At 44.3% G+C, this 27,272-nt stretch overlaps 1 protein-coding gene across 2 annotated transcripts in view; it reads left to right on the top strand.

The window, feature by feature from the left end:
• Positions 1 to 27,272, top strand: part of LOC132824791 (dedicator of cytokinesis protein 2-like) — a 1,235,709-nt gene that overhangs the window by 100,418 nt on the left and 1,108,019 nt on the right. For both annotated transcript variants that reach the window (XM_060839646.1, XM_060839560.1), the window contains exons 4-5: positions 1,143 to 1,198; positions 10,937 to 11,033. In XM_060839646.1, coding sequence (XP_060695629.1) covers positions 1,143 to 1,198; positions 10,937 to 11,033 — 153 coding nt within the window. The remainder of the gene's footprint in view (positions 1 to 1,142; positions 1,199 to 10,936; positions 11,034 to 27,272) is intronic.

The following is a 27,272-nucleotide window of genomic DNA, read 5'->3' as shown; positions in this document are numbered from 1 at the left end:
ATCACCAAGCATCACACCCCTCCTTGACTTGTTGGTTTCTCCAGTCTGCTTACAGATGCTCTCTTCTACTCCTCCTCAGTATTTGGGAGACTATAATAAATGCCAACACTGTTCCTTTCCTATTTCCCATCTCCAACTATAATAGATTGTAATTCAGGAGCAATGGTACTATCTTTGATCAAGACTGCTACACCTCTCTTTTAAACCAGAGATGAGGAGAATTTATTTTCTCAAAGGGCCATCTGTCAGTGGGATTCTCTCTTTCCCAGAAGGTAGTGGGAGATGAGCCTTTAAATTGGTTGAAAGCTGAGTTAGATGGGTTTTTGATAGACAAGGAAGTCCAGCATTACTGTATGCAGTACAGAGAGGAAAACTGAACTGAGCCCACAACCAAATCTGAATGAGTGGTGGAGCAGACCCTTCGGCTGAAATGGCCTCCTCGTGTTTATTAGAAGTCATACGTAGAGTATTCGAAAGCTTTCCTCAGATTAATAATAGATGGCAATTGATTTAAAGCAATATAGGCAGCCAAATGGAATGTCATTTAGTGCATTTGCATTTCCATAAATTAACCTCGTTAAAAATCACCCAACACCCGGTTAGAGTCCAACAAGTTTATTTGGAAGTACTAGCTTTCAGAGCGCTGATCCTTACTCCACAACCACCTGATGAAGGAATGAGGCGGCATGGTGGCTCAGTGGTTAGCACTGCTGCCTCACAGCACCAGCGTCCCAGGTTCAATTCCAGCCCATGTCTGCGTGGGTTTCCTCTGGGTTCTCCGGTTTCCTCCCACAATCCAAAGATGTTCAGGTTAGGTGAATTGGCCATGCTAAATTGCCCGTAGTGTTAGGTGCATCAGTCAGGGGTAAATGTGGGGGAATGGGTCTGGGTGGGTTGCTCTTTGGAGGGTCGGTGTGGACTTGTTGGGCTGAAGGGCCTGTTTCCGCATTGTAAGTAATCTAATCTAATTTAATCTAAACCTGTTGGACTATAACCTCGTGTTGTATGATTTTTAACTTTGCACACTCCAGTCCAACACCAGCATCTCCAAATCCTAAATTAACCATCATTGAATGTCTTGTATCCTTTATGTCTACAGTCGAACGTTATCATTGGAGAACAATTCTGTGCTCTCTCCACAGGGAATATTTCCTGCCTCAATTATTCATGTCAAGAATGCAGCTGTTGAGCTCAGAGGGTAAGTGTCTTTCATGGTACTAGTGCCCTGTTGACTTATTGGTGTGTTGCTTGGATGGAACTGACTGGTTTTTAAAAACCTCAGGTTAGGGATGTGTTGGGGCTGGAAACAAAGGTTCACATTTCCATTTCGGAGACCTGAATGTGGGGAGCAGGGAGAACCTGACCCCTGAGTGAGTGTGTAGAAAGTGACAGTGTTGGAGTTGAGAATATGGTGCTGGAAAAGCACAATAGGTCAGGCAGCATCTGGGTCGCAAGTGAATTAACGTTTCAGGCATAAGCCCTTCACCAGGAATGAGGCTTGTGGGCCAGGGGGATGAAAGATAAACTGGGGGGAGGTGGAGTTGGGGTGAAGACAGCTCAGAATGCAATAGGTAGATGAAGGTGGGGGAAAAGGTGAGAGGTCAGAGAGGAGGGCGGAGCAGATTGATGGACAGGTCAGGAGGGCAGTGCCGAGTTGGAGGCTTGGTGCTGGGATAATGTGGAGGAAGGGGAAATGAGGAAACTGTTGAAATCCACATTCATTCCATGTGTTTGCAGGGTCTGAAGGCAGAATACGAGGTGTTCTTCCTCCAGGCGTCGCGTGGTAATGGTTTGGTGGTGGAGGAAGCTGAGGACTTGCATGTCCTTGATGGAGGGGAGGGGGGGGGTGTGGGGGTTGATGGGTGCAGGTGTCTCAGAGACGTTCTCTGAAACGATCCACAAATTGGCATCCCATCTCCCCGATGTAGAGGAGACCACATTGGATGCAACTGATACAGTAAATGACATTGTTGGAAGTCCAGGTAACTTTCTGTCAGATGTAGAAGGATCCTCTGGGCCCTTGGAGGTGAAGGGAGTGGTGTGGGTGCAGGTTTTACATTTCCTGTGGTGACAGGGAAGGTACTGGGAGTGGGGTGTAGGCTAGTGGGGGTCATGGTTCTGAGGAGGGAGTCATGGAAGGAATGGTCTTTCCAGAACACTGATAGGGGTGGTGAGGGAAAAATATCTCTGGTGGTGGGGTCTGCATGTAGGTGGCGGAAGTGGCAGAGGTTGATATGATGTATACGGAGGTTGGTAAGGTAGAAGGTGAGGACCAGGGTGGTTCTGTCTTTCCGTTGGGAGGGGTGGGGTTCAAGGGGGGTGGTGTGGGAATGGAGGAGATGCACTGCAGGTCACGTGAGAAGGGAAATTGTGATTTTGGAAGAAGGAGTCCATCTAGGATTTTCTAAGGTGGAATTGGTCATCCTGGGAACAGATGAGGTGGAGGCGGAGGAATTGGGAATAAGAGTCAGAGGAGGTGTAGTTGAGGTAGCTGTGGGAGTTGCCGGGCTTCTAGTAGATGGCCGTGGTTAGTCATTTTGCCAGAGATGGTGATGGAGAGGTCCAGGAAGGGGAGGGCAGTGTTCAAGATGGTCCAGGTGAATATGAGGTTGGGGTGAAATGTGTTGGTGGAGCTGATGAACTGCTCAACCTCCTCGTGGGAGCATGAAGTAGCACTGATACAGTCATCTATGGAGCGGAGGAACAGATTGGGGATGGTGCCGGTGTAACTGCGGAAGATGGACTGTTCCATGTACCCGACAAAGAGGCAGGCAAAGCTTTCTCTTGGGTCCCATGCAGGTGCCCATGGCCTTTGGTTTGGAGGAAGTGGGAGGATTGGAAGGAGAACTTATTTAGGGTGACGACCAGTTCAGCCAGATGGATTAGGGTGTCCGTGGAAGGGTACTGGTTGGGACGGCATGAGAGGAAGAAGCGGAGGGCTTGGAGGCCTGAATGAGTGTGGTATGTCTAAAGGGCTTGATTTACACATCCCTTCCCAACTTGGCCAGGACCCAGCTCACCAGCAGTTAAAACTAAAATGCCACAGGGGAGAGGGAGAGAGATTACATGTAATTAATGATGTTCAGAAGCAACTTGAGGGAAGTGATCTGAACGGGTGTCGTTCTCCTGGTGTCAAAGCCAACTGAATGGTGTTCGGTCAGGCTTACTTTACCTAAACCTGATGGATCCATTAGAATTAACCCAATAAGACTCAACATGGTCATTGTGAGGGAAATTCACTCTCTGGAAGTAGGTGAATGTTTAGCTAAATTGTCTAAAAGTCGAGTTTTCAATTAAAATTGAGTTCTTGCAGGATCCACTCAAGACTGCTTTATATCTCCATTTGTGTGATTTTGTTTGCCTCAGCCCCAGAGATTTTTCAACAGACTATGTCCTGAATTTTGCTAAGTTTATAAAATGTCAATCTGCCACGTATTCATGAAGGGCTCATACCTGAAACGTTGACTCCTGATCCTAGGAAGCTGCCTGACCTGCTGTGCTTGTCCAGCGCCCACCCTTTAGGACTCAATCTACCCATTCAAAAAAGGACCCAGTCATTTTCCATTTAAAATTGCAGTGGGTGAGATCTGGCCACGTGGGTCAGCAGCAAGGCAATTACTTCACCTTCTTGGCTGCCTGCCAGCCACAGGGATCAAACATTAGCAACTTGCCTCTCCCAATGACGACATCCAGCAGGTCCAGCTCACAGCTAACTGCATGTTTCAGTGCAGAGTAAAGCTCCACCTGCTGTGCATACCTTAGAAATAGATGTGCTGCATTCCTCAGTGTAGACAGATCAGGCTTGTTTTGAGTGACCTGACAATTTCACAATGACTTGGTGTTCGCAAGCTAAAACCACAAAATCTCTTTTTATGCATGGTGTTGTGGAGGTGTGAACTCCATCAGCCGTGGGTTTGGAGCTGAAAATGTGTTGCTGGTTAAAGCACAGCAGGTCAGGCAGCATCCAAGGAATAGGAAATTCGACGTTTCGGGCATAAGCCCTTCATCTCATTCCTGATGAAGGGCTTATGCCCGAAATGTCGATTTTCCTGTTCCTTGGATGCTGCCTTACCTGCTGTGCTTTAACCAGCAACACATTTTCAACTCTGATCTCCAGCATCTGCAGACCTCATTTTTTACCCGTGGGTTTGGAGCCCACTTCAGAATTTGACACCTCGATCAGACTCCTTGCAGTACTGAAGCACTGCTGCAATGTCAAAAGTGATATCTCAGAGATGAGTTGTGAAACCAAGGCTCTTTTTGTCTATTTCAGCAGATATAAAACATTTTGAACAATGAACTAATTTGAAAACCATTGGGGGTAATAGAGGGTGACCAGGAATTGTGATGAAATTATTCCCTAGTAAAAGGCAAGGTGAGAATTAAGTGAACTAATATCATTTATTTTATATGAGCACAAGTATCAAGCCCATTTCTAACAAGAGAGGATCTAACAATCACTTTATTCAGCATGATTTGGAGATACCGGTGTTGGACTGGGGTCCTGATTCCTGATGAAGGGCTCTGGCCCGAAACGTCGAATTTCCTGTTCCTAGGATGCTGCCTAACCTGCTGTGCTTTAACCAGCAACACATTTTCAGCTCTGATCTCCAGCATCTGCAGACCTCACTTTTTACTGTAAAAAGTTAAAAACCACACAACACCAGGTTATAGTCCAACAGGTTTAATTGGAAGCACTAGCTTTCGGAGCGACGCTCCTTCATCATGTGATTGCTTCCAATGAAACCTGTTGGATTATAACCTGGTGTTGTGTGATTTTTATCTTTATTCAGCGATCAACATAATCAAAGACACCTCCCACCCTGGTTATACTCTTCTCTACTCTCTTTCATCAGGTAGAAGATATAAGTTTGTATACATGTATGAATAGATTCAAGAATGGTCCCTTCCCCACTGTTATCAGACTTTTGAACAGGCCTCTTTAACGTTAATTCCGATTGATCTCTCTGTGGCTGTAACATTGTATTCTGCACTCTGTTCTGCTATCCTGATGCACTTTGTATGGCACGATCTGCCTGTAGAGCATGCAAAACAACACTTTTCACACTATCTTAGTACATGTTGCCTCACAGCGGCAGGGACCTGGACTCGATTCCAGCCTCGGGTGACTGTGTGGAGTTTGCACATTCTACCTGTACCTGCGTGAGTGCTCCGGTTTCCTCCTACAGTCCAAAGATTTGCAGGTTAGATGAATTAGCCACACTAAATTGCCCATAATATTCAGGGATGTGTAGGTTGCTAGCATTAAAGTCAGGGGAAATGTAAAGTAGTAGAGGAATGGGTCTGGGTGGGCTACTCTTCGGAGGGTCGGTACGGACTTGTTGGGCCAAAGGGCCTGTTTCCACACTGTTGGGATTCTATGAAGTCTTCTCTGGGACAACAACAAACAAAATCAAAAAATTGATGAGAAATATTAATCAAATTGATTCATGGGATGTAAGAGTCCAAGGAACGGTCAGGATTTATTACCCATCTCTCAATGCCCTTGAGAAACACCACTCAGTAGAGACTGAAGAAGAGCCTTAACTGGTCACTTAAGGTCCAGGATTGGCTCAAGGGTGTGCATACTTCCCAATACCTCATATGCTGCTAATAAAATATAAGCAAAGATGTATACAGGCAGCATTCACAGCACCCAGTTTTACACCCCTCACCCTGTCTGCTTTCCAATTCCCAATGGCAGGGGTGAAAAACCCACTCAATTCAACTGTTTCTTCTCTGTCATTGGGGTGAACAAGGAATGCTGGGCTTGCTATGACCTATCAATAAAGGAAAAAAAGAGAGATTGTTAGATTTTGCTCATGGATAAGAATTTCAAAAACTTAATATGTAAATAAAGGAAGTATTGTTTTGGGAAGTGAATAGCAATTAATGCCTCCTGATTTTAGACTGAACATAAATGGAGTTTCAGACTTATCCAGAGCACAGCTCTCCAGCTTTGTTAAAATGTAAAATTGTCCTCCACAGAAAAGCAGTTGAGGCCAAAACATTAAAATTTTCAAGAGGGAGAGGGGGCTTTCAAGAGGGAGTTGTGGGCGGCACGGTGGCACAGTGGTTAGCACTGCTGCCTCACAGCGCCTGAGACCCGGGTTCAATTCCCGACTCAGGCGACTGACTGTGTGGAGTTTGCACGTTCTCCCCGTGTCTGCGTGGGTTTCTTCCGGGTGCTCCGGTTTCCTCCCACAGTCCAAAGATGTGCGGGTCAGGTGAATTGGCCATGCTAAATTGCCCGTAGTGTTAGGTAAGGGGTAAATGTAGGGGTATGGGTGGGTTGCGCTTCGGCGGGTCGGTGTGGACTTGTTGGGCCGAAGGGCCTGTTTCCACACTGTAAGTAATCTAAAGGGATCAAAAGGTATGGGAGAAAGCTGCAACAGGGTGCTGAGTCAAGTGATCAGCCATGATCAAACTGAACAATGGTGCCGGCTCAAATAGCCCGCTGCCCTTTCTCTTATAATTTGGATAAATTTGAGGTTATGCACTTTAGAAGCAAAAACAAGGCGGCAGATTACTACCTGACTGGCTGTAAATTGGGAGAGGGGACCTGGGTGTCTTTATGCACCAGTTGCTGAAGGTAAGCATACAGATGCAGCAGGTGGTAAAGAAGGCAAGTGGTATCTTAGTCTTCATTGTGAGAGGTTTTGAGTACAGGAGCAGGGTTGTGTTGTCGTTATACAAAGCCTTGGTGAGACCACACCTAGATTATTGAATGCAGTTTTGGTCTTCTTTCCTGAGGAAGGATGCTCTTGCTCTTGAGGGACTGCAGTGAAGATCCCAGGAATGTCAGGACTGATGTATGAGGAGAGATTGACGAGGTTAGGATTGTTTTCACTGGAGTTCAGATCAGGGGGTGTCTCATAAACTCTTATAAAATTCTAACAGGGCTAGACAGGGTAGATGCAGGGAGGATGTTCCGATGGTGGGTGTGTCCAGAACCAGGGGGTCACACTCTGAGGATTTGGGGTGGACCACTTAGGATGGAGATGAGGAGACACTTTTCCACCCAAAGAGTGGGTGAACCTGTGGAATTCATTACCACAGGAAGTAGTTGATGCCAAAACACTGAATATATTCAAGAGATGGCTAGACATAGCACATGGAGTGAATGGGATCAGACAATCAGCAATGATCATGATGAATGGCAGAGCAGGCTGGAAGGGCTGAATGGCCTCCTCCTCCTGTCTCCCCTGTTTCAAAATTTTCTACATCAGAAAATATTTATGAGCTTAAAATTTTCAAATGAGCACTTGATTTGAAATATTTGAAGTGATTTCAAGTTGAGGCTTGAAGCATATTACGTCCAGAAATCAAGAAAGGTTATGGGGTGATGTCCAAATTGTTTCTCGGAGTGAAAGGTAACATGTTTCGATATGTCAGAGAGGGGATGGCAAAGCTGCACGGTGCCCATTTCTTTGACTTGTTTGACACAGAGAGGGTGGTAGTTTAATCAGATTTGAAGTGAAAGTTTTTTTTGGTTGAGTAAGAGCGATGGTTTCTATCAGCTGGCTATTATCAGAAACATGCCACATGTATTCAATAAATTCAATGAGTGTGTTCGGACAGGAGCACACGGAATAGGATAAAAATTGGTTTGTCAGACGGCCATCCATCAAAGTTAAACATCTGGGCAGAATGTGCCTTGGATGGCAATAGTCAAAGGAGGGCAGACATCACTCTCGGGTCAGTGCAGTCCCTTGTTTGTGAAGTACACCTTTTATTCAAGCCAGGAGGAGCTGTGAAATAGAGGAGCCATGATGGGAAATACCCTCCCTGTTCTGCTTGTAATTTTACTGTTAGCATAATATTAAAAGTTAGGTTGAAAGCATTCTAAATTCAAGTCACCTGCCTGCAATATTGAATTTGCAAATCCAATTCTCATCATGGGCAGCAATTTGATGAAAAAAATCATTCTGTGCTCTTGTCCTTGACCATCTCTGCGTGTTAGCAATTCCAATTTAATGTACTCCCACGTATCTAATTCCTTAATTATTCATTATAGTAGTTTCAGAGAATCTTATCCTTAGAATACATTAATGTGGCAATGTAAATGTTGCTTCCTATCCTGTTGTTTTGTCTTTACTCTTGTAATTTTATTCTATTTTTCTATTTAGATTGTTGCATTAGATTGGTACTCCTTTGCTTTATTGCTAGTGTCTGGAACCTCCCACGCCTGACAGCAATCCTGGACCACAACGTTCCTTACTGTGTCTAACGATATTTTATTGAAGCTACTGGAGTAGAAGGGGATGATTTTCATGGCTTCCTCAGGGATCCTTCCCCCACCAAGCGCTTTGCAGTAAATAATGTACTTCTCACGCCAGTGCAGAAACTGCAGTGAGCAAATTTGGCAGCAGATATGAGGAGAGGAGCATGGAGCTAATGTTTCCCTTGCTCAGCACAAAATCACAGAACTGTCATATTGCAGAAAGAGGCCATCCAGCCCATCATGACTGCACTGGTTCTATTATCTAGTGCCAGTCTCCTGCCTTTTCCCAATTATTCCAGCACATCTTTCCAAATAATCATCCTATGGCCTCTCTTAGTGCCTCAGTTGAACCTGCCTCCAGCACATTTCCAGGCAGTGCATCCTATAACTAGGGGAGGTGATGCTCCGTTGGTGTTATCCATGGACTTATTAATATAGGGACCTGGGTTTGAATCCTGCCATGGTGGATGGAGCAGTTTAGAGTTGAGCATTTTCAGCAGCAAGTCTTTCAGAAGAGATGTTAAACCATCTGCAATTGCAATCAAGACAGACCACTAACTGACAACAAATCTGGGAGTGTCACAGGGCAGTTATTTGTTCATCCACATGCAGTTTATGCTCACCAGACAAAGGGGCAGCACTCTGAAGGCTTGTGATTTCAAGCAAACCTTTTGGACTGTAATCTGGTGTCATGTGATTTCTGACTTTGTCCACTCCAGTCCAACACCGGCACCTCCACGTCACAGCTCAATTTGGATATCAACTTCTGAGGTGACTGATCTTCACTAGTAGGAGTCATTGTTCAGCTGTGTGTGTGTGTGTGCTGAAGTTGAAGGAACGGTAGGAAAGTCATGGGGGGGCGGGGTTTAATGCTTCTTCAAGAGGTGAAGCATTGGAGGAGAGTCGGTGTAGAGTTGACACCCATGGGATTCTTCTCATACACAACTAAGCCCAAGTGGAAAGTATTGAGGATGGACTTCCCATCTGGAGGTTAGAGTGGTGTTGGAAAAGCACAGCGGGTCAGGCCGTATCCGAGGAACAGGAAAACCAATGTTTCGGGCAAAAGCCTTCTTTGCCTTCCCATCTGGAGGCCAATTCTGTTGGCCATTTAAGGGCATTAGCCTCAACATGTCAGATCAATCCCCTCAGGTGTGCATGAGAGCAATTCAGGGATAGGGCGATTTTTCTGATTTGGTAGTTTGTGGCTAAAAACGTCAAGGCCTACCAACACATGAAGACCTCCAGCCTCGCCTTTCCCTTAAATTTAAGGAGAAGTGATGGCCTAATAGTATTACTGCTGGACTGTTAATCCAGTGCCCCGGTTCAAATCCTGCCATGGCAGATGGTAGAAATTGAATTCAGTAAATATCTGGAATTCAGAGTCTGATGATGATGATGACCTTGAATCCATTGTACATCATTGGAAATACCCAACTTGTTCACTGGTATCCTTTCAGCAAGGGGTTGCCATCCTTACCTGGTCTGGCTTACACGTGACTCCACTCCCATAGCAATGTGGTTGACTCTTAACTGCCCTCTGGGATGGGCAATAAATACTGGCGTAGCCAGTGACTGAATGTGGTGATGGGCCCATCCACTGTCTGGAGAGTAGGAGGTGACCAACCATTTAACTGTCCCCACCACCACTTCCCTCCCCATCACCACTTCCCACACCAACAAAATTTGCGAAACAGGCAATCCTCTGGCTGATGAGAGACCTGTGAATGAATTGTCTAAAAGTAACTGTCTTCCATCTTCGAAGGGGCTAACCTGATTTGCACTGGAAATTCTGTCTCTCCCACAACCCCAGCCTGCATTAATTGTAGCCAGGGCAACAGCTCTCGGAGGTGGGAAACTCCCCATCCTTGAGGAATCTCTCACCAGCCAGAGGATTGCCTGTTTCGCAAATTTTGTTGTGGTGGGAGATGGTGGTGGGGACAGCTAAATGTTTGCAGCATGGTCACCTCCAACTCTCCAGACACTGGATGGGCCCATCACCACATTCAGTAAATTCTACCTGACTGAAAATCACTTCAGCCTTCACTGTGACCCACAAAACCTGGTGCTCAAGTGTAACTTGGGCCTTATTTCAGAACCTACCATAATCACAAATTGGCCGAAGTTGCAATTCAGGGGGGCAGTGAGACAAAAGAAAATGTGGAATATATTAGCAGACGGCATATTAGTCAGAGCCGTCCTTGATAATATTAATGTTTTGGATTAGGTTTAAGGTGAGAGCAGAAAAGTATAAAAGTGGCCTAAGGGGCAACTTTTTCACTCAGAGGGTGAGAGGAGAAAGATTTAAAAATGAGGGGTTACGTTTTCATGCAGTGGATAGTGCGTATATGGAATGAGCTGCCAGAGAAAGTGGTGGAGGCTGGTACAATAACAACATTTAATGTGGATAGGTATATGAATAGGAAGGATTTAGAGGGAGATGGGCCAATGAGACTAGATTAATTTAGGATATCTGATCGGCATGGACGAGTTGAACCAAAGGATCTGTTTTTGCATTGTACAACTCTATGACTCTATTCCCCTGTGGCCCTTATCACCAGTTTGAATTTCAACTTGTAAGAAACAGTTGAATGACAGAAGCTTGTGTGGGTGAACATCAGGGGTAAGTGGATCAAAGGGGATTCTTCATCTGTGGCTAAGGCTGCAGTTTTATGGTGCGCTGGGGACTAACATGAGCTCTCTTTGTTTCTCCAGTAATCAGGAGAATATTGTCTCAAAGGAGATGCCCCTGGTGCAAGAAATCACGACCACCTTGAGAGAATGGTCCAACATCTGGAAACAGCTGTACATGGTGAGTGAGCAAGCTCAGTTCTTCCTGCATTTGGAGGTGATTAGCTATTTGAGCTGGCGGTTTTCAGCAGCAGCACTGCACAGTGGAGAGATCATCATCAGTTGTCAATTCTCTTGACTCTGGTGAAAGCACACTATGCAGAGGTGGCTGGGACAGTCATAGGGTTTAAAAAAGAAGACCATTCATTCACTCTCCAGGATCCATCATATAACAATTTCCTTTCAGTTATGAAATGAGGGAAAGCATTTTGGTGCGTCTCCTCTAGAATCAGATGAGGGTATTGGATAAATCTTCAATGATTGACTGTGTGTTTGGATCACTGTGAAATAAGGTTTTAGACATCCTTACTCGGGTTTAGAAAAATATGCAGACCCTTGACACAAAAATGTCTACTAGGAGGTGGCCTGTATAGTCTTGCAGTACCATTGTAATCGGGGAGGCACGAGGGTTATTATCATTGAAATATTAATCCAGAGACCCAGGTAGTGTTCTAGGTCCTGGGTTCTGGGTTCAAGTCCTACCATGGCAGATGCTGGAATTTGAATACTTTGGAATTCTGGAATTAAGAATCTAACAATGATCACGAAAGTACTGTCAATTGTTCACTCATGTCTTTTAGAGAAAACAATCTGTCATCCTTATCTGGTCTGGCCTACATGTGACTCCAGACCCACAGCAATGTGGTTGACTCTTAACTGCCCTCTGGGTAATTATGGATGGGCAATAAATGCTGGCTCAGCCAATGACACTTTCATCCTGTGAATGAATACTTTAAAATGCTGAAGAACATGAGTCACTCTCACAGCTATCTCATTGATAGTTGCTCCTATATCAACAACTCTAAAATGGAAAGAGCCATATCTTCTGATCAGGTCCAGAAACAGTATTTCAACGATAATAACCCTCGCGCCTCCCCGACAAAAAAAATCAAAATTTACTTTCAGAGGAGTTATCCATGTGAACCTTAGAACTCAGAACCTTCCCAGCTGAAGGTCAGGAGGCCACACAGCCCGTGTTAAAGTGGATTGGCATCGAAAACTGTGCCCATTTTGTTTCCCCAATACTAGCTTTTAAATTTACTTACATTTCAAAGTACATGAATAAGGGAGGTCTGGAGAGATGTGGACCATGTGTAGGCAGGTGGGACTTATTTAGTGTTGGGAGTAGGGTTGGCATGAACTGGTTGGACCAAAGGGTCTGTTTCTGTGCTGTATGACTTTATTAAAAATCCTGATGCCATTTGATAACTGCTGAGTTGTCAAAGGCTGCCTGGTGTCTGAGAGGATAAGGTGGAACGTGTCAGGTGGTCCATGGTAGACTAGAAGACGTGAGGGTGCAGGGTGCCTGGTGGGTGAGGGTGTAAGGGGGAGGTGCCAGGTAGTGAGGGGTAGATGGGGAAGGGTGAGGGTGCAGGGTGCCCAGTGGGTGAGGATGTAAGGGGTGGGGGGTGCTGTACTAGGTGGTGAGGGGCAGACTGGATAGAGTGAGTGTGCAAGGTGCCCAGTGGGTGAGGATGTAAGGGGGGGAGGTACTAGGTGGTGAGGGACAGAATGGGTAGAGTGAAGGTGCAGGGTGCCCGGTGGGTGAGGGTGTAATGGGGGAGGTACTAGGTGGTGAGGGACAGACTGGGTAGAGTGAGGGTGCAGAGTGCCTGGTGGGTGAGGACGTAAGGGAGAGGTGTCAGTTAGTGAGATGTAGATGGGGATGTATGAGAGTGCAAAGTGCCTGATGGGTGAGGGTGTAAGTGGGGGAGGTACTAGGTGGTGAGGGGTAGACTGTGAAGGGTGAGGGTGCAGTGTGCCCGGTGGGTGAGGGTTTGTTGGCCAGGCAGGTGACAGGTAGGGTGTCAAATGTAAAGGGGGTGGATATCAGGTGACATATACATGAGGGTGCCATAAGGGTGGGAAGGAGAATGCAATGTATCTGAGCAAATGCTGCAGGTCGGGATGGGCATTCAGGAATGGTCAGATCAGGGGTTTTGAGTCTAAAGCTGGGTACATTGAGTATTCTGGGATTGGGTGAGTGGAGTTCAGTTGGATCCAGATGACGAGCAGTTATGGCAATGCACGAGTCAACAGCCAGCCTCTCCCTATTCTAAGAACTGGTTGCAAAGCTAGAAGCCAATACATGCTTTTGAAAGTTTTCAAATTAGTTCAGCCTTAAGCTGTTTCCTGAGGCAGAGCTGCTATATACTGGTAGGTGAGTGGGTCGTGATGCATGACCTTGCCACATCTCAGCTAAGTTTCCTCTCCATTGGGCAGGATTGGTGTTGTGCAAAGGGTTAACACTTGACTTTGTAACTGGAGGTTATAACACTGCGCTGTTGAACCACATTGTTCAGGCTAAACAAGCAGCCAGATTTATCACCGAACCAACTTTCACAGCAGTTAAACAGAATGGAACTCAGCTTTGGATGAGATCATTGCAGTTCATCTGACCAGGTCCAATCAGAAGAGTCTAAACCTACACCCTTATTAACTCTGAATTGTTCTTATGTCTTTCAATCTTGTTGAAGGCATTTGACTGAATCTTTTAATCATCTTTCATGTTTCAGTGAAGTGACAGCACCACAGATGTACTCTGTTGACTGTAAAGAAATGTGTATTCACAGTCTAAAAATAAGGGGTAAGCCATTCAGGATTGAGGTGAAGAAGAAATTTTTCACTAAGAGTTGTGAACCTGTGGAATTGTTGACCGCAGGAAGCAGTTGGGGCCAGTTCAATAGATATATTCAAGAGGGAGCTGGACATGGCCCTGGTGGCTAAAGCGATCAAGGGGATTGGAGAGAAAGTGGGAGTGGGATACTGAGATTGCATGATCATATTGACTGGTGGTGCAGGCTCAAAGGGCCGACTGGCCTATCCCTGCACCAATTTTCGATATTTCTATATTGCACTTTCACAATCACCAAAGTCTCAAAGTTCTTTCGCTTTTGCAGTGTGGTAATATTGGAATGTAGGAAATACCACAGCTAATTTTCACTCAACAAACAGCAATGCGGTGTGAATTGGATAATTTGTTTCTGATGATGTCAAACGATATGTAGGAACTAGATAACTAGGGATAGCTCCCTACTTCTCTTCAGAAGATGGAATCTTTCATATCCACCAGCCAGGGAGAGGTGGGGAGTCTCTGCTTAACTGTTTCGAACAGTACGGGGCTCCTTGAGTGATATTTTTTATCAGACCATACGATTGAGGGGATTGGGGGTTGTACAATTTGTGTGTGTGTGTGTACGTGTGTGTGTACGTGTGTGTGTACGTGTGTGTGTACGTGTGTGTGTACGTGTGTGTGTGTGTACGTGTGTTACAACTGACATTCAAATGCTTTGGCATAAACATTATATAAATGTAAGCTCCTCATTTCTTTAAAATAAATGCACTTTGTTTTAGAAACTCTCAGTGCATTAACTGTTTTTTTTAAACAGTTGCCTATGAGCACTGCCATATTACAGAATTACCTCATAAACAAGAATGTAAGAACATCACCAGAATTGCTGAACAGGATTCAGAGACTCGGAACAGGAAATCTTTTTATGACATTCATTTTTGAAGCACTCGTCAGAAGGTTTTGTAAATAAATTGGGGGAATAGTTTGCATAAAATCAGACACCCCTGTAGGCTTTCCCATCTATGGGTAATGTCTCCATGTCAGTGCAGCTGGAGGAGAGGTTGGGAGAGGGAGCGGATGCAGGCAACAGTGATTTGAGACAAGGCTGCAAATTGATGGAACAATTCTGGTTTGTCACCTACTGTTGTCGTGTGGGTACGATATTTTCCGCTGGGATTTTAACTTTTGACTGCTGGACTGCAAAGCAAAAATCTACTCTACTTAACTCGAATCAGTTGAATATTTCATGTTGAATTTCAGATTAGCTGTGGTGAACAATGTGATTTCATATATGGTTCAGGCTGAATTTTAATTACCCAACTCTGTACCAGACGGTCCAGAATGCCATTAACCCCGGGAGCTTATGTTTTTTTAATCAGACAAGTCTCTCTGATTTGTTTTCTTTTATTATAAAAATACTGACCTCTGCACTGGACATGAAGGGTTGAAGTGAGAGGATTTCAACCAAATGAAACTGAACAGAGAATCAAATAAAAACAGCTGAGTGTTGAACAGTTTGGTTCATGGAATACAATTTATGATGTTCTCAAATAGAAATCACAGAGATCTGTAAAAACACTGCATGGAAATCAAAGAAAAACTGGCAGGTTGCTGAGAGGTAGATTATTTCCAGCTCAATGAGCCTGTAACAAAAGATTATAAATTTACAAGCAAAACTAGAAAAAAGAGATCTTGCATCCAAATGGCCCTTTTAATATCCTCATGATGTCTCAGCTGCTTCCGAGGCATTAGATTATTTTAAAGTGCAGTTATTTTGCACTGATATAAATGCCAGACTCAATGGATAAATATCTGAAGAAGAAAATAATATTAAGAATTCAGTGAAAAGAACAGATAAATAAGATTCGAGCCAATGGGCCAAACTTTGTTGAAAATACAACATTATTTGAATGGTACGTGTTTTTATTGCCACAAATGTTGATCAAACACTTGTGGTGTGGAAAAGTTGCACCAGTGAACGGCAAATTGGTACAAATTGCGAGTTGATTTTTCCCTCTCTCTCATTAGCCTCACAAAGGTGTTCTCATCAGAATTCTCTCGAGTAAACCTGCAGGTTGAGTCGGTAGTTAGTGAGGTCTGCAGATGCTGGAGATCAGAGCTGAAAATGTGTTGCTGGAAAAGCGCAGCAGGTCAGGCAGCAAGAAGGCCTCTGAAGAAGGGCTTATGCCCGAAACGTCGAATCTCCTGTTCCTTGGATGCTGCCTGACCTGCTGCGCTTTTCCAGCAACACATTTTCAGCTCTGAGTCTGTAGGTAGGAAGGCAAATGCAATGTCACTTGTTTTGAGAAGACTTGAATGTAAAAGTAGGGAAACACTTCAGAGGCTCTGGTCAGATCACATTTGGAGTACTGCGTGCAGTATTGGGCCCCATATCCCAGGAAGGGTGTTCTGGCCCTAGAGTGTTCAGAGGAGCTTCATGAGAATGGGTCTAAGAATGAAAAGCTTAACATATGAGGAATGTTTGAGGACTTTAGAAGGTTGGGGGGGATCTGAATGAAATGCACAGAATACTGAATGGCCTGGACAGAGTGGATGTTGGGAAGATGTTTCCATTGATAGGAGAGACAAGGGCTGGAGTAACGGGAATACCTTTTAGAATGGAGATAAGGAGAAACTTCTTAACCAAAGAGTAGGGAGATACCAGAGAGTGCTGAATCTGTGGAGGTCATTGAGTATATTTAGGGCTGAGGTAAATAGGTTCTTGATTGTCAGAGAATCAAGGGTTGCAGGGAGAATGGACTCAATGGGCTGAACAGACTTATTTCTGCTTCTGTGTCTTATGGTTTTAAAACTCCCAATGTTTTTTGTAATGAAGCTGTTGTACATATTTGTTACCAATCTAACTCTCCAAAATGTCAAGATTTATAATTAGTAGTGGTGTAATAATTAGAAATGGTCACTAGACAGTCTGTCTTGCCCGGAAAGTGAACTTTTATAAGTCATAGGAGTCACACAACATGGAAACAGACCCTTCAGTCCAACCAGGTAAAAACAATGACTACAGATGCTGGAAACCAGATTCTGGATTAGTGGTGCTGGAAGAGCACAGCAGTTCAGGCAGCATCCGAGCAGCAGTAAAATCGACGTTTCGGGCAAAACCAGTCCGTGCAGAACATTGTCCCATCTACCTGTTCCTGGCACATATCCCTCCATATCTCTCCTGTTCGTGTACTTATCTAAATATCTTAATGTTGAATTGTACCCACATTCATCACTTCTTCAGGAAGTTAATTCCACACATGAACCACCCTCTATGTTAAAAAAAAGCCCCTCATTTTTTGTAAGTCTCTCTCCTCTCACCTTAAAAATGTGACCCCTAGATTTGAAATCCCCCGTCCTTGGGAAAAGACAACTATCATTAACTCTATCTATATATGCCTTATTATTTTATAAACTTCTATCAGGTCGTCTCTCAACCTCCTACACTCCACTGAAAACATCCCACCCATCCAGCCTTTTTTTATAACTCAAACCTTCCCTTCCAGCAACACCCTGGTAAATCTCTTCAGAAACCTCTCCAGCTTGATAATATCCTTTCTATAACTGGAGGACCAGAACTGGACAAGGTACTACAGAAGGGGCCTCATCCATCTCCTGTACAACCTCAACATAACTTGCCAACCATAAATGCACTACATAAATGCACGGTGGCCCAGTGGTTAGCACTGCTGCCTCACAGTGCCAGGGACCTGGGTTCAATTCCCGCCCCAGGCAACTGACTGTGTGGAGTTTGCACGTTCTCCCTGTGTCTGCGTGGGTTTCCTCTGGATGCTCCGGTTTCCTCCCACAGTCCAAAGATGTGCGGGGTCAGGTGAATTGGCCATGCTAAATTGCCCGTAGTGTTAGGTAAGGGGTATATGTAGGGGTATGGGTGGGTTGCGCTTCGGCGGGTCGGTGTGGACTTGTTGGGCCGAAGGGCCTGTTTCCACACTGTAAGTAATCTAATCTAAAAGTAATCTAATCTAAGTAATCTAATCTAATCTAATTAGTTAAAGTAGTCTTATTACAAATAACAGAAATAAAAATTCAAACTTTTTACCCTCAATAACAACCAGACAGATACTCAAACTTCTGTCCATACCAACCCTCCAAATGACATAACACCCAAAAGCATCTCCCTACTTTTTGGTTAATCTACCTAACCTTCACATCCCCAAATGCTGAGGACAATTTAGCTTGTCCAATCCACCTAACCTGTGCATCTTTGGACTGTGAGAGGAAACCCACGCAGACACTGGAAGAATGTGAAAACTCCATAGAGACAGTTGCCTGAAACTGGAATTGAACCAAAGTTCCTGGAGCTGTGAAGTAGCAGTGCTAACCACTGAGCCACCATGCTGCCCCCTACTGGCTACTGAGTTTACTTAATGATGGTGCAACCCTTTGTGGTAGCGATGTCCAAAAATTCACAACCCCCGAGTGAAAAAGTTTCTCCGTAATCCAGTCTGAAATGATGATTCCCTGTGGCATTGTGCCCAGTTGGTCAAGATTCCCTCGCCAGGGGAATGAGCCTCTCAGTATTTAACACGTCAAGAAGGAACTGAATGCCATATCTTCAGATTTTAAGATGACACTAAGCTGGGTGGCAGTGTGTGCTGTGAGGATGGCAGAGGGGTTGCAGGATGACTTTGGCAGACTGGCTGTGTGGGCACACACCTGGCAAATGCAATATAATGTGAGGTTATCCAGTTTGGCCACAAAACAGGAAGGTAGTTTATGATCCGATAGTTTAGGGAAAGTGAGGTGCAATGGGATCTGGGCATTATGGTGGAACAGTTGTGGAAGGTTGACATGCAGGTGCAGTAGGCAGTGAGGGAAGCTAATAGCGTGCTGGACTTCATAGTGAGAGGATTTGAGCATCGGAGGAAGGATGTCTTGCTGCAGTTAACTGTGTGGAGTTTGCACGTTCTCCCCGTGTCTGCGTGGGTTTCCTCTGGGTGCTCCGGTTTCCTCCCACAGTCCAAAAATGTGCGGGTCAGGTGAATTGGCCATGCTACATTGCCTGTAGTGTTAGGTCAGGGGTAAACGTAGGGGTATGGGTGGCTTGCGCTTCGGCGGGTCGGTGTGGACTTGTTGGGCCGAAGGGCCTGTTTCCACACTGTAAGTAATCTAAGTAATCTAATCTAATCGTATGTAGGGTGTTGTTGGGGTCACACCTTGAGTACTGTGTGCAGCTTTGGTCTCCTCGTCTGAGGAAGGACATTCTTGCTATTGAGGGAGTCCAGCAAAGGTTTACCAGCCTGATTCCCGAGATGGCAGGACTGACATTGGATCGACTGGGCCTGTACTCGTTGGCATTTAGAAGAATGGGAGGGGTATCTCATGAGCTGGGACAAGTGTCAGATCTTGTGGTGGGAGAGCATTTTGGTGATAGTGACCACAACTGCCTCACATTCTACATAGCTATGGAGAAGGAGAGAAGTAGGCACAATGGGAGAATATTTAATTGGGGAAAAGGAAACTATGATGTTATCAGATGTGGGTTGGGAAGCATGGACTGGGAGCAATTGCTTCATGGAAAGGGCACTATAGACATGTGGAAACTGTTTAAGGAGCAGTTGTTGCAAGTGATGCACAAATGTGTTCCTCTGAGACAGGCAAGAAGGAGGAAGATAATGCAACCTTGGATGACGAGAGTGGAGGAGCTTCTCGTCAAAAGAAAGAAGGCAGTTTACGTAAAGTGGAGGATGCAAGGGTCTTGCTCAGCTTTAGAGGATTACAGGCAGGCGAGGAAGGAGCTCAAAAATGGTCTGAGGAGAGCAAGGAGGGGGCACGAAAAAGGCTTGGCAGGAAGGATTAGGGAGAATCCGAAGGCATTTTACACGTATGTGAGGAATAAGAGAATGGTCAAAGAAAGAGTAGGGCCAATCAGGGATAGCATAGGGAATTTGTGTATAGAGTCTGAGGAGGTAGGGGAAGCCCTAAATGAGTTTTTTGCTTCTGTCTTTACATAAGAAAAGGATCTTGTAGTGAATGAAACCATTGAGGAGCAGGTAAGCATGCTGGAACGGATAGAGATTGAGGAAGTTGATCTGCTGAAAATTTTGACAAGTCGCCAGGGCCAGACCAGATTTTTCTCAGCCGCTTTGGGAAGCGAGAAATGTGATTGCTTCACCGCTTGCAAAGATCTTTGTATTCTTGCTCTCCACTGGAGTCGTACCTGAGGACTGGAGGGAGGCAAATGTAATTCCTCTCTTCAAGAAAGGAAATAGGGAAATCCCTGTCAATTACAGACCAGTCAGTCTCACGTCTGTCGTCTGCAAGGTGTTAGAAAGGATTCTGAAGGATAGGATTTATGACCATCTGGAAGAGCATAGCTTGATTAAATGCAGTCAACATGGCTTTGGGAGGGGCAGGTCATGCCTTCCAAATCTTATTGAGTTCTTTGAGGATGTTACTAGACAACTTGATGAGGGTTGAGGAATGTGGTGTATATGGACTTCAGCAAGGCATTTGATAAGGTTCCCGTGGTAGGCTTGTTCAGAAGGTCAGGAGGGATGGGATACAGGGAAATTTAGCTGTCTGGATATAGAACTGGCTGGTCGACAGAAGACAGCGAGTGGTAGTGAAGGAAAGTATTCTGCCTGGAAGTCAGTGGTGAGTGATGTTCCACAGGGCTCTGTCCTCGGACTTCTACTCTTTGTAATTTTTATGAATGACTTGGATGAGGGGATTGAAGGATGGGTTAGCAAGTTTGCAGACGACACAAAGATTGGAGGTGTCGTTGACAGTATAGAGGACTGTTGTAGGCTGCAGCGTGACATTGACAGGATGCAGAGATGGGCTGAGAGGTGGCAGGTGGAGTTCAACCTGGATAAATGCGAAGTGATGCATTTTGGAAGGTCGAACTAGAAAGTTGAGTACAGGATTAAGGATGGGATTCTTGGCAGTGTGGAGGAACAGAGGGATTTTGGTGTGCAGGTACATAGATCCCTTAAAATTGCCACCCAGGTGGACAGGGTTGTTAAGAAACTGTTAACACGAGGGGTCATAATTTTAAGCTGTTTGGCGGAAAGTATAGAGGGGATGTCAGAGGCAGGTTCTTTATGCAGAGAGTTGTGAGAGCATGGAATGCATTGCCAGCAGCAGTTGTGGAAGTGAGGTAATTGGGGATATTTAAGAGACTGCCAGACATGCATATGGTCACAGAAATTTGAGGGTTCGTACATTAGGTTTGCCTTACATGAGGATCAATGGTCGGGGCAACACCGTGGGCTGAAGGGCCTGTTCTGTGCTGTACTGTTCTATGTTCTATGTTCTATATTTCTCATAGAAACATTTAAAAGCCTGATGGGACTGGACAGGCTAGATGTGGGAAGAATGTTTCTAATGTTGGGGAAGTCCAGAACCAGGGGTCACAGTCTAAGAATAAGGGGAAAGCCGTTTAGGATTGAGATGAAGAATTTCCACAGGAAAGTTGTGATCCTATGGAATTCTCTCCCATAGAAAGCTGTTGGGGCCAGTTCATTAGATATTCCCAAGAGGGGGCTGGACATGATTCTTGCAGTTAAAGGGATCAAGGGGTATGGAGGGAGGACAGTAATGGTATACTGAGACTGCATGATCAATCATGATCGTATTGAATGGTGATGCAGGCTCGAAGGGCCGAATGGTTTCCTCCTGCACCTATACTCTATGTTTGTAAGCCCCTTCAGAATTGTATATGTTTCAATGAGATCGTATATCCCCCTTTATTCAGATAGCTGAGTCCTAATTTAAGCATCCTTCTCATCCCAGAGACCTATCTCATGAACCTTCAACTCCTTTCCTTAAAACTGCACACAATACTCTAGACATGTTTTAATCAAACCCCAGAGGACTGCCTTTTCTATGTACATCAATCCCCTTCCAACAAAAGCCAGCAGTGCTTTTTGTTTATTTCAAAAATATACTTTATTCCTAAAAATATCCTTATCTACAGACATAGTCATTTGAAGCAGTTTGGTTTTGTACAGTTGCATAAACATTGGAGTTTGACTCTATCCAACAAACAAACCACAGGCATTTGTTTCTTGTACGAGATAATATTTACAGATATTTGGGAGGTTGTAATAACTAAATGGACCCCATTTAACTTTGGCAGAAAGACCTTCGATGGTGGTCTTTCTCCACTGCACCTTGGTGGCATCTGTCCTAAGCTTTAATGTGTCCTTTAGCAGATAGTCCTGGCCATTGGAATGTGCCAGTCTGCAACAATCGGTCAGGGTCAACTCCTTCCAATAAAAGCCAGTACGCCATTCACCTTCCGAATTGCATGCTGTACCTGCATGCTAATTTTGTGTTCCTGAACATGTTCATCCAAGTGCCTCTGATCAAAATCTATTAATTGCACTTTAACACCCACATGTCTAACTGCAAATGTGTTGCTGGTCAAAGCACAGCAGGCCAGGCAGCATCTCAGGAATAGAGAATTCGACGTTTCGAGCATAAGCCCTTCATCAGGAAGGGCTTATGCTCGAAACGTCGAATTCTCTATTCCTGAGATGCTGCCTGGCCTGCTGTGCTTTGACCAGCAACACATTTGCAGCTGTGATCTCCAGCATCTGCAGACCTCATTTTTTACCCACATGTCTAACACTGTTTTGACTTGAACAGCATTGCTTTGAATAAAGTATGAGTTTGAATTTATACTCCAGCTGTCCCAAAGCAGTTCACAGCTAATGAATTATGTTTAAAATGGAATCATTGCTGTTTTGTAGGGAAATGCCAATTTGTGTCCGGCAAGGTTCCATGGAAACGAATGAAGATAAAGTATCAGATAATCTGTTGGATGGTGTTGGCTGAGATAAAATATTGGAGACCCCCTTCTCCCTTGAACAGAGCCAAGTACAATGTTGTAAATAGTTTAGGTTACAGGCATTAAGCCAGATGACTGGCTTAGAGCAGTTCAGATTGCATTTATTGGCATTATTAAGTATTCCATTTCTCAACTCTTGACCAAGGAAAGATTTGAAACAAGTTGCTGCCAATCCATTTGATTGAAAGGGTAAAGCATTCTGCCTGTTCATATTTCAGATAGCGTAACATCTAGTCTCCAACCAGACCAACAGATAATTACCCCTTCAGGTTCTTCACTCACTGTTAGTTTAAAAAAGACTTCTAGGCATCAGGTTGATCTCTAGAGGCTATGGTGATTTTAAAATTTCAAATCCCACCCTAACAATTCATGGATGAATTCATTGTGACTATAATACAACAAGACTTGTGAAAAATTCTAAGTTTCTAAAAATCCAATGGTTCTTCAGGACCTTCTCCATTTTCTCTTAAATCTGGTGAAGTTGTATCCTTCCTACAGTGCGGTGACCAGAACTGCACACAGGGCTCCAGCTGTGACCTAACTAAAATCTTTACACAGCTTCATCGTAACCTCTTTGGTCTTGCATTCATGCCTCAACAAATAAAGGCAAGTATCCCTGGCTGACAGACAGGAAACAAAGGTTAGGAATCAATGGGTCTTTTTTTAAGTGGCAAGCTTTGACTAGTTTGGTGTACCACAGGGATCAGTGCTTGGACACCAGCTATTCACAATATATACTAATGATTTACGTGAGGGAACTAAATGCAATTTTCCAAGTTTGCAGACTACACAAAGTTGTGTGTGTGTGTGTGTGGGGGGGGGGGGGGGGGGTGAGCTGTGGAGAGGATGTAGATATGGATTGATGTGATTTCAACATGAATTTAGATCAGAGTGGTGCTGGAAAAGCACAACAGGCCAGGGAGCATCCGAGGCTGCCTGACCTGCTGTGCTTTTCCAGCACCACTCTGATCTACGCTCTGGTTTCCAGCTTCTGCAGTGCTCACTTTTGCCAAGGTGATTTTGACAAGTTGAGTGAGTGAACAAATGCATGGCAGCTGTCTTGTAATATGGAGAAATGTGAAGTGATCTGCTTTAGTTGCAAAAAAAATCAGCAAGGCCCATTGTTACCTGAACACCAATAGATTGGGGAAGAAAAGGAAGGGAAATGAGATCTGGGTATGCTTCAACCTTATAAGAAGGCAAATAATATGTTGGTCTTCACAGTGAGAGGATTTGAGGAACAGGAGCAGGATATCTTGGTGAGACAACATGTGAAGAGCTATGAGCGTTTTGCCCTCCTTACCTGGTCTAATTATAGAGGAAGTGCAACAAAGCTTTACCAGACTGATGTATGAAGAGAGACTGTATTGGTTAGGACTTTACTAACTGGAGTTGCGAAGAACAAGGGGTAAATCTCATAGAAACTGTCAAAATTCACTATCGCAGAGTGACTCTGAATCCAATCACTGTAACCAGGGGTAACACAGTTCTGTTTGCAAGACACCGACCCTGAGCTTCCAGTTGCTTGCCACTTTAACAGCCCACCCTGTTCCCTGGCCAACATCCCTGTCTCAGGCTTGCTGCAGTGTTCCCCAGCGAAGCTCAGTGCAAACTGAAAGACCAGCAACCCATTTTCTTCTTGGGGATCCTGCAGCCTTCAGGACTCAATATTGATACTCAATAATTTTAGGGCCTGAACATCTTCATCCATCCCCCACAACCCAGGCTCTGTCATAACAGGGGCTGCTTTCAGTATAGCCAACCCTTTCTCATGTATGGGGTTCCCCATTAATAACTTTTCTTTTGCCTGAGCATACTGTCACCCATCTTCTATTTGCCTGACTGTTCTTCTCTCTCTCTGGGCTCCATCTCCGTCTATCTGTTCACTATTCTCTCCCTGTCCACCCCATCTTCAGCACAAATATGCCACCTTTTCTTAGCTACTCCCAGCTCTGAAGAACAGTCACTGAACCTGAAACATTAACTCTGTTTTCTCTCCACAGATGATGCCAGACCTGCTAAGTTTCTTCAATTTCTGATTTTGTTTCAGATTCCTAGGATCTCATAAAGTCATAGAGTTGCACACCATAGTAATAGATCCTTCCGGTCCAATTCATCCATGCTGACCAGATATATAGTCCCATTTGCTAGTACTTGGCCAATATTCCTCTAAACCCTTCCTATTCGCGTACCCATCCAGATGCCTTTCATATGTTGTTCAAAGTTAAAAATCACACAACACCAGGTTATAGTCTAACAGATTTATTTGGAATTATGTAAATGTGAAAGAACTGAAACCAACATGGTCATTCTAAAAGATGAGAGACTTAACAAACAATCCAGTTATTTTCAATATATAATTTCAGTTGCATCACACTATAAACTTTTGCTCTTAATTCTATGTCTTACAATCTTCTGCTCCACAACCACCTGATGAAGGAACAGCACTCTGAAAGCTTGTGCTTCCAAATGAACCTGTTGGACTGTAATCCGGTGTTGTGTGATTTTTAACTTTGTACACCCCAGTCCACCACCGGCACCTCCACATCATGACCACTTTTTCCATGTTGTAATTGTGCCAGCCTCCACCACTTCCTCTGCATGAAGAAATTGCTCCTTAGGTCCCTTTTAAATCTTCCCCCTCTCATTCGAAACGTCTAGTTTTTGGACTCCCCTACCCCGGAATAAAAAGACCTTGTCTATTCACCCAATCCATACCCCTCATGATTTCATAAACTTCTATAAGTTCACTCCTCAGTTTCCGACAGGGAAAACAGCCCCAGCCTAATCAGCCATTCCCTGTAGCGCAAACCCTCCAACCCTGGCAATATCCTTGTAAATCTTTTTGCACCTTCTTGCTTTTATTTCAATCATACGGAGAGGTAATTTTGCCCTTATTGCCTGTGCAAGCTTTCACTTCCTTCTGAATGCTCCACCCTTGTGATATGTATCCAGAATGTCCTAATAGCCACGTGTATACATTAGGTCACACTTGACCTCAGTGATCATAATCTTATGGCCTCTAGTTACCAAAAAATAAGGTAGAAGGCACTTATGCACAGTTTGTTAATGGACTTGCTAAAAGGCCCATTTCCCAGCTTGCTTCTTGGAACACCCGTGACTAAAGTACTTTGCTTTTTATGTGGTCGTAGCAGAATTCACTCAATAAATGTTTCCATTGAAATCTAATTTTCTGCATCTCCCAAGAATATAATTTTCACTGCAGATAGCTGTTGATAAAATTATTATCTACAGTGCACCAAGCAGTAATCCTATCTTCAGCAGTATGCGGTGAAATGATGACTGTTGAACAACATAGTGCACTATGTGTAAAATTATAATGGATTAAACCTCAAGGGAGAGTCATTTCCACAGCTTCGGGGTCACTATAATTATTGACACCAGCGCTGAATCTGACTACTTAGACCAACCTTTGGCTACTTTCGATAACTAAAGGCATTTTGTTTGGTTAACGCCTTTTTTAAAAACAGCATCCTATTGTTTGATTATCCGGCATTTGATTAATTGAATTTTGGATTATCTGAACAAGATCGTAAGGTCCCGATGCATGACTAATGATGTTATCCGCAATTTGATTGTTCAGCATTCGACGAATCAAGCCAAATACTCCCTGCCCATGTCCTTTGCATAATCGAGGTTCCTCTGTAGTGTATTTCACAAATTCAGACTGTCCAACTATATTGTGCACTCAATGAAGAACAGTGTTATAAGATAATACACCCACAGTCAATTTGTGGACAGTAAGTTCCCACCAGTGTCAAATGAGTTAATGACTAGATAATCTGTTGTAGTGATGTTGTTGAGGGGTAGACATTGGCCAGGATCATCCTCCTTTTCTTAGAATAATGTTATGGACCAGAGCAGATCTCCTCAAAGAAGGTAACCTAGACCCCACCTTTTCTTATTTTAAAGATAAATATCAAGTGCTGATGCAACTCGATTGGTCAAACTACTCAACATTAAACAAAAACATAATTCACTTAAACTCTGTAGTTAAAATACAAACAAAAGAAAGAAGGACTCAGAATAACTTATTGTAAAATTTAACCAAATAATAAATACAGTAACTGTTACTAATTGACAGTGGCACGGTGGCTTGGTGGTTAGCACTGTTACCTTACAGCTCCAGGGATCTGGGTTTGATTCCAGCCTCTGGCAACTGTCTGTATGGAGTTTGCACCTTCTCCTAGTCATAGAGTCATAGAGATGTACAGCATGGAAACAAACCCTTCACGCTGACCAGATATCCCAATCCAATCTATCCAGCACCTGCCAGCACCCGGTCCATATCTCTCCAAACCCTTCCTATTCATATACCCATCCAAATGCCTCTTAAATGTTGCAATTGTACCAGCCTCCACCACTTCCTCTGGCAGCTCATTCCATACACATACCACCCTCTGTGTGAAAATGTTGCCCCTTAGGTCTCTTTTATATCTTTCTCCTCTCACCCTAAACCTATGCCCTCTCGTTCTGGACTCCCGGACCCCAGGGAATAGACTTTGTCTATTTGTCCTATCCATGCCCCTCATAACTTTGTAAACCTCTATAAGGTCACCCCTCAGCCTCCGACGCTCCAGGGAAAACAGCCCCAGCCTGTTCAGCCTCTCCCTATAGCTCAAACCCTCCAACCCTGGCAACATCCTTGTAAATCTTTTCTGAATCCTTTTAAGTTTCACAACATCTTTCCAATAGGAAGGAGACCAGAACTGCACACAATATTCCAACAGTGTCTGCGTGGGTTTCCTCCCACAGGCCAAAAACATGCAGTTCAGGTGAATTGGCTTTGC

This window comes from Hemiscyllium ocellatum, chromosome 1, assembly GCF_020745735.1.
Source record: "Hemiscyllium ocellatum isolate sHemOce1 chromosome 1, sHemOce1.pat.X.cur, whole genome shotgun sequence".
Lineage (NCBI taxonomy): Eukaryota > Metazoa > Chordata > Chondrichthyes > Orectolobiformes > Hemiscylliidae > Hemiscyllium > Hemiscyllium ocellatum.
The sequence above is the reverse complement of the archived record's forward strand: the minus strand, read 5'-3'. Positions and strand labels throughout refer to the sequence as shown.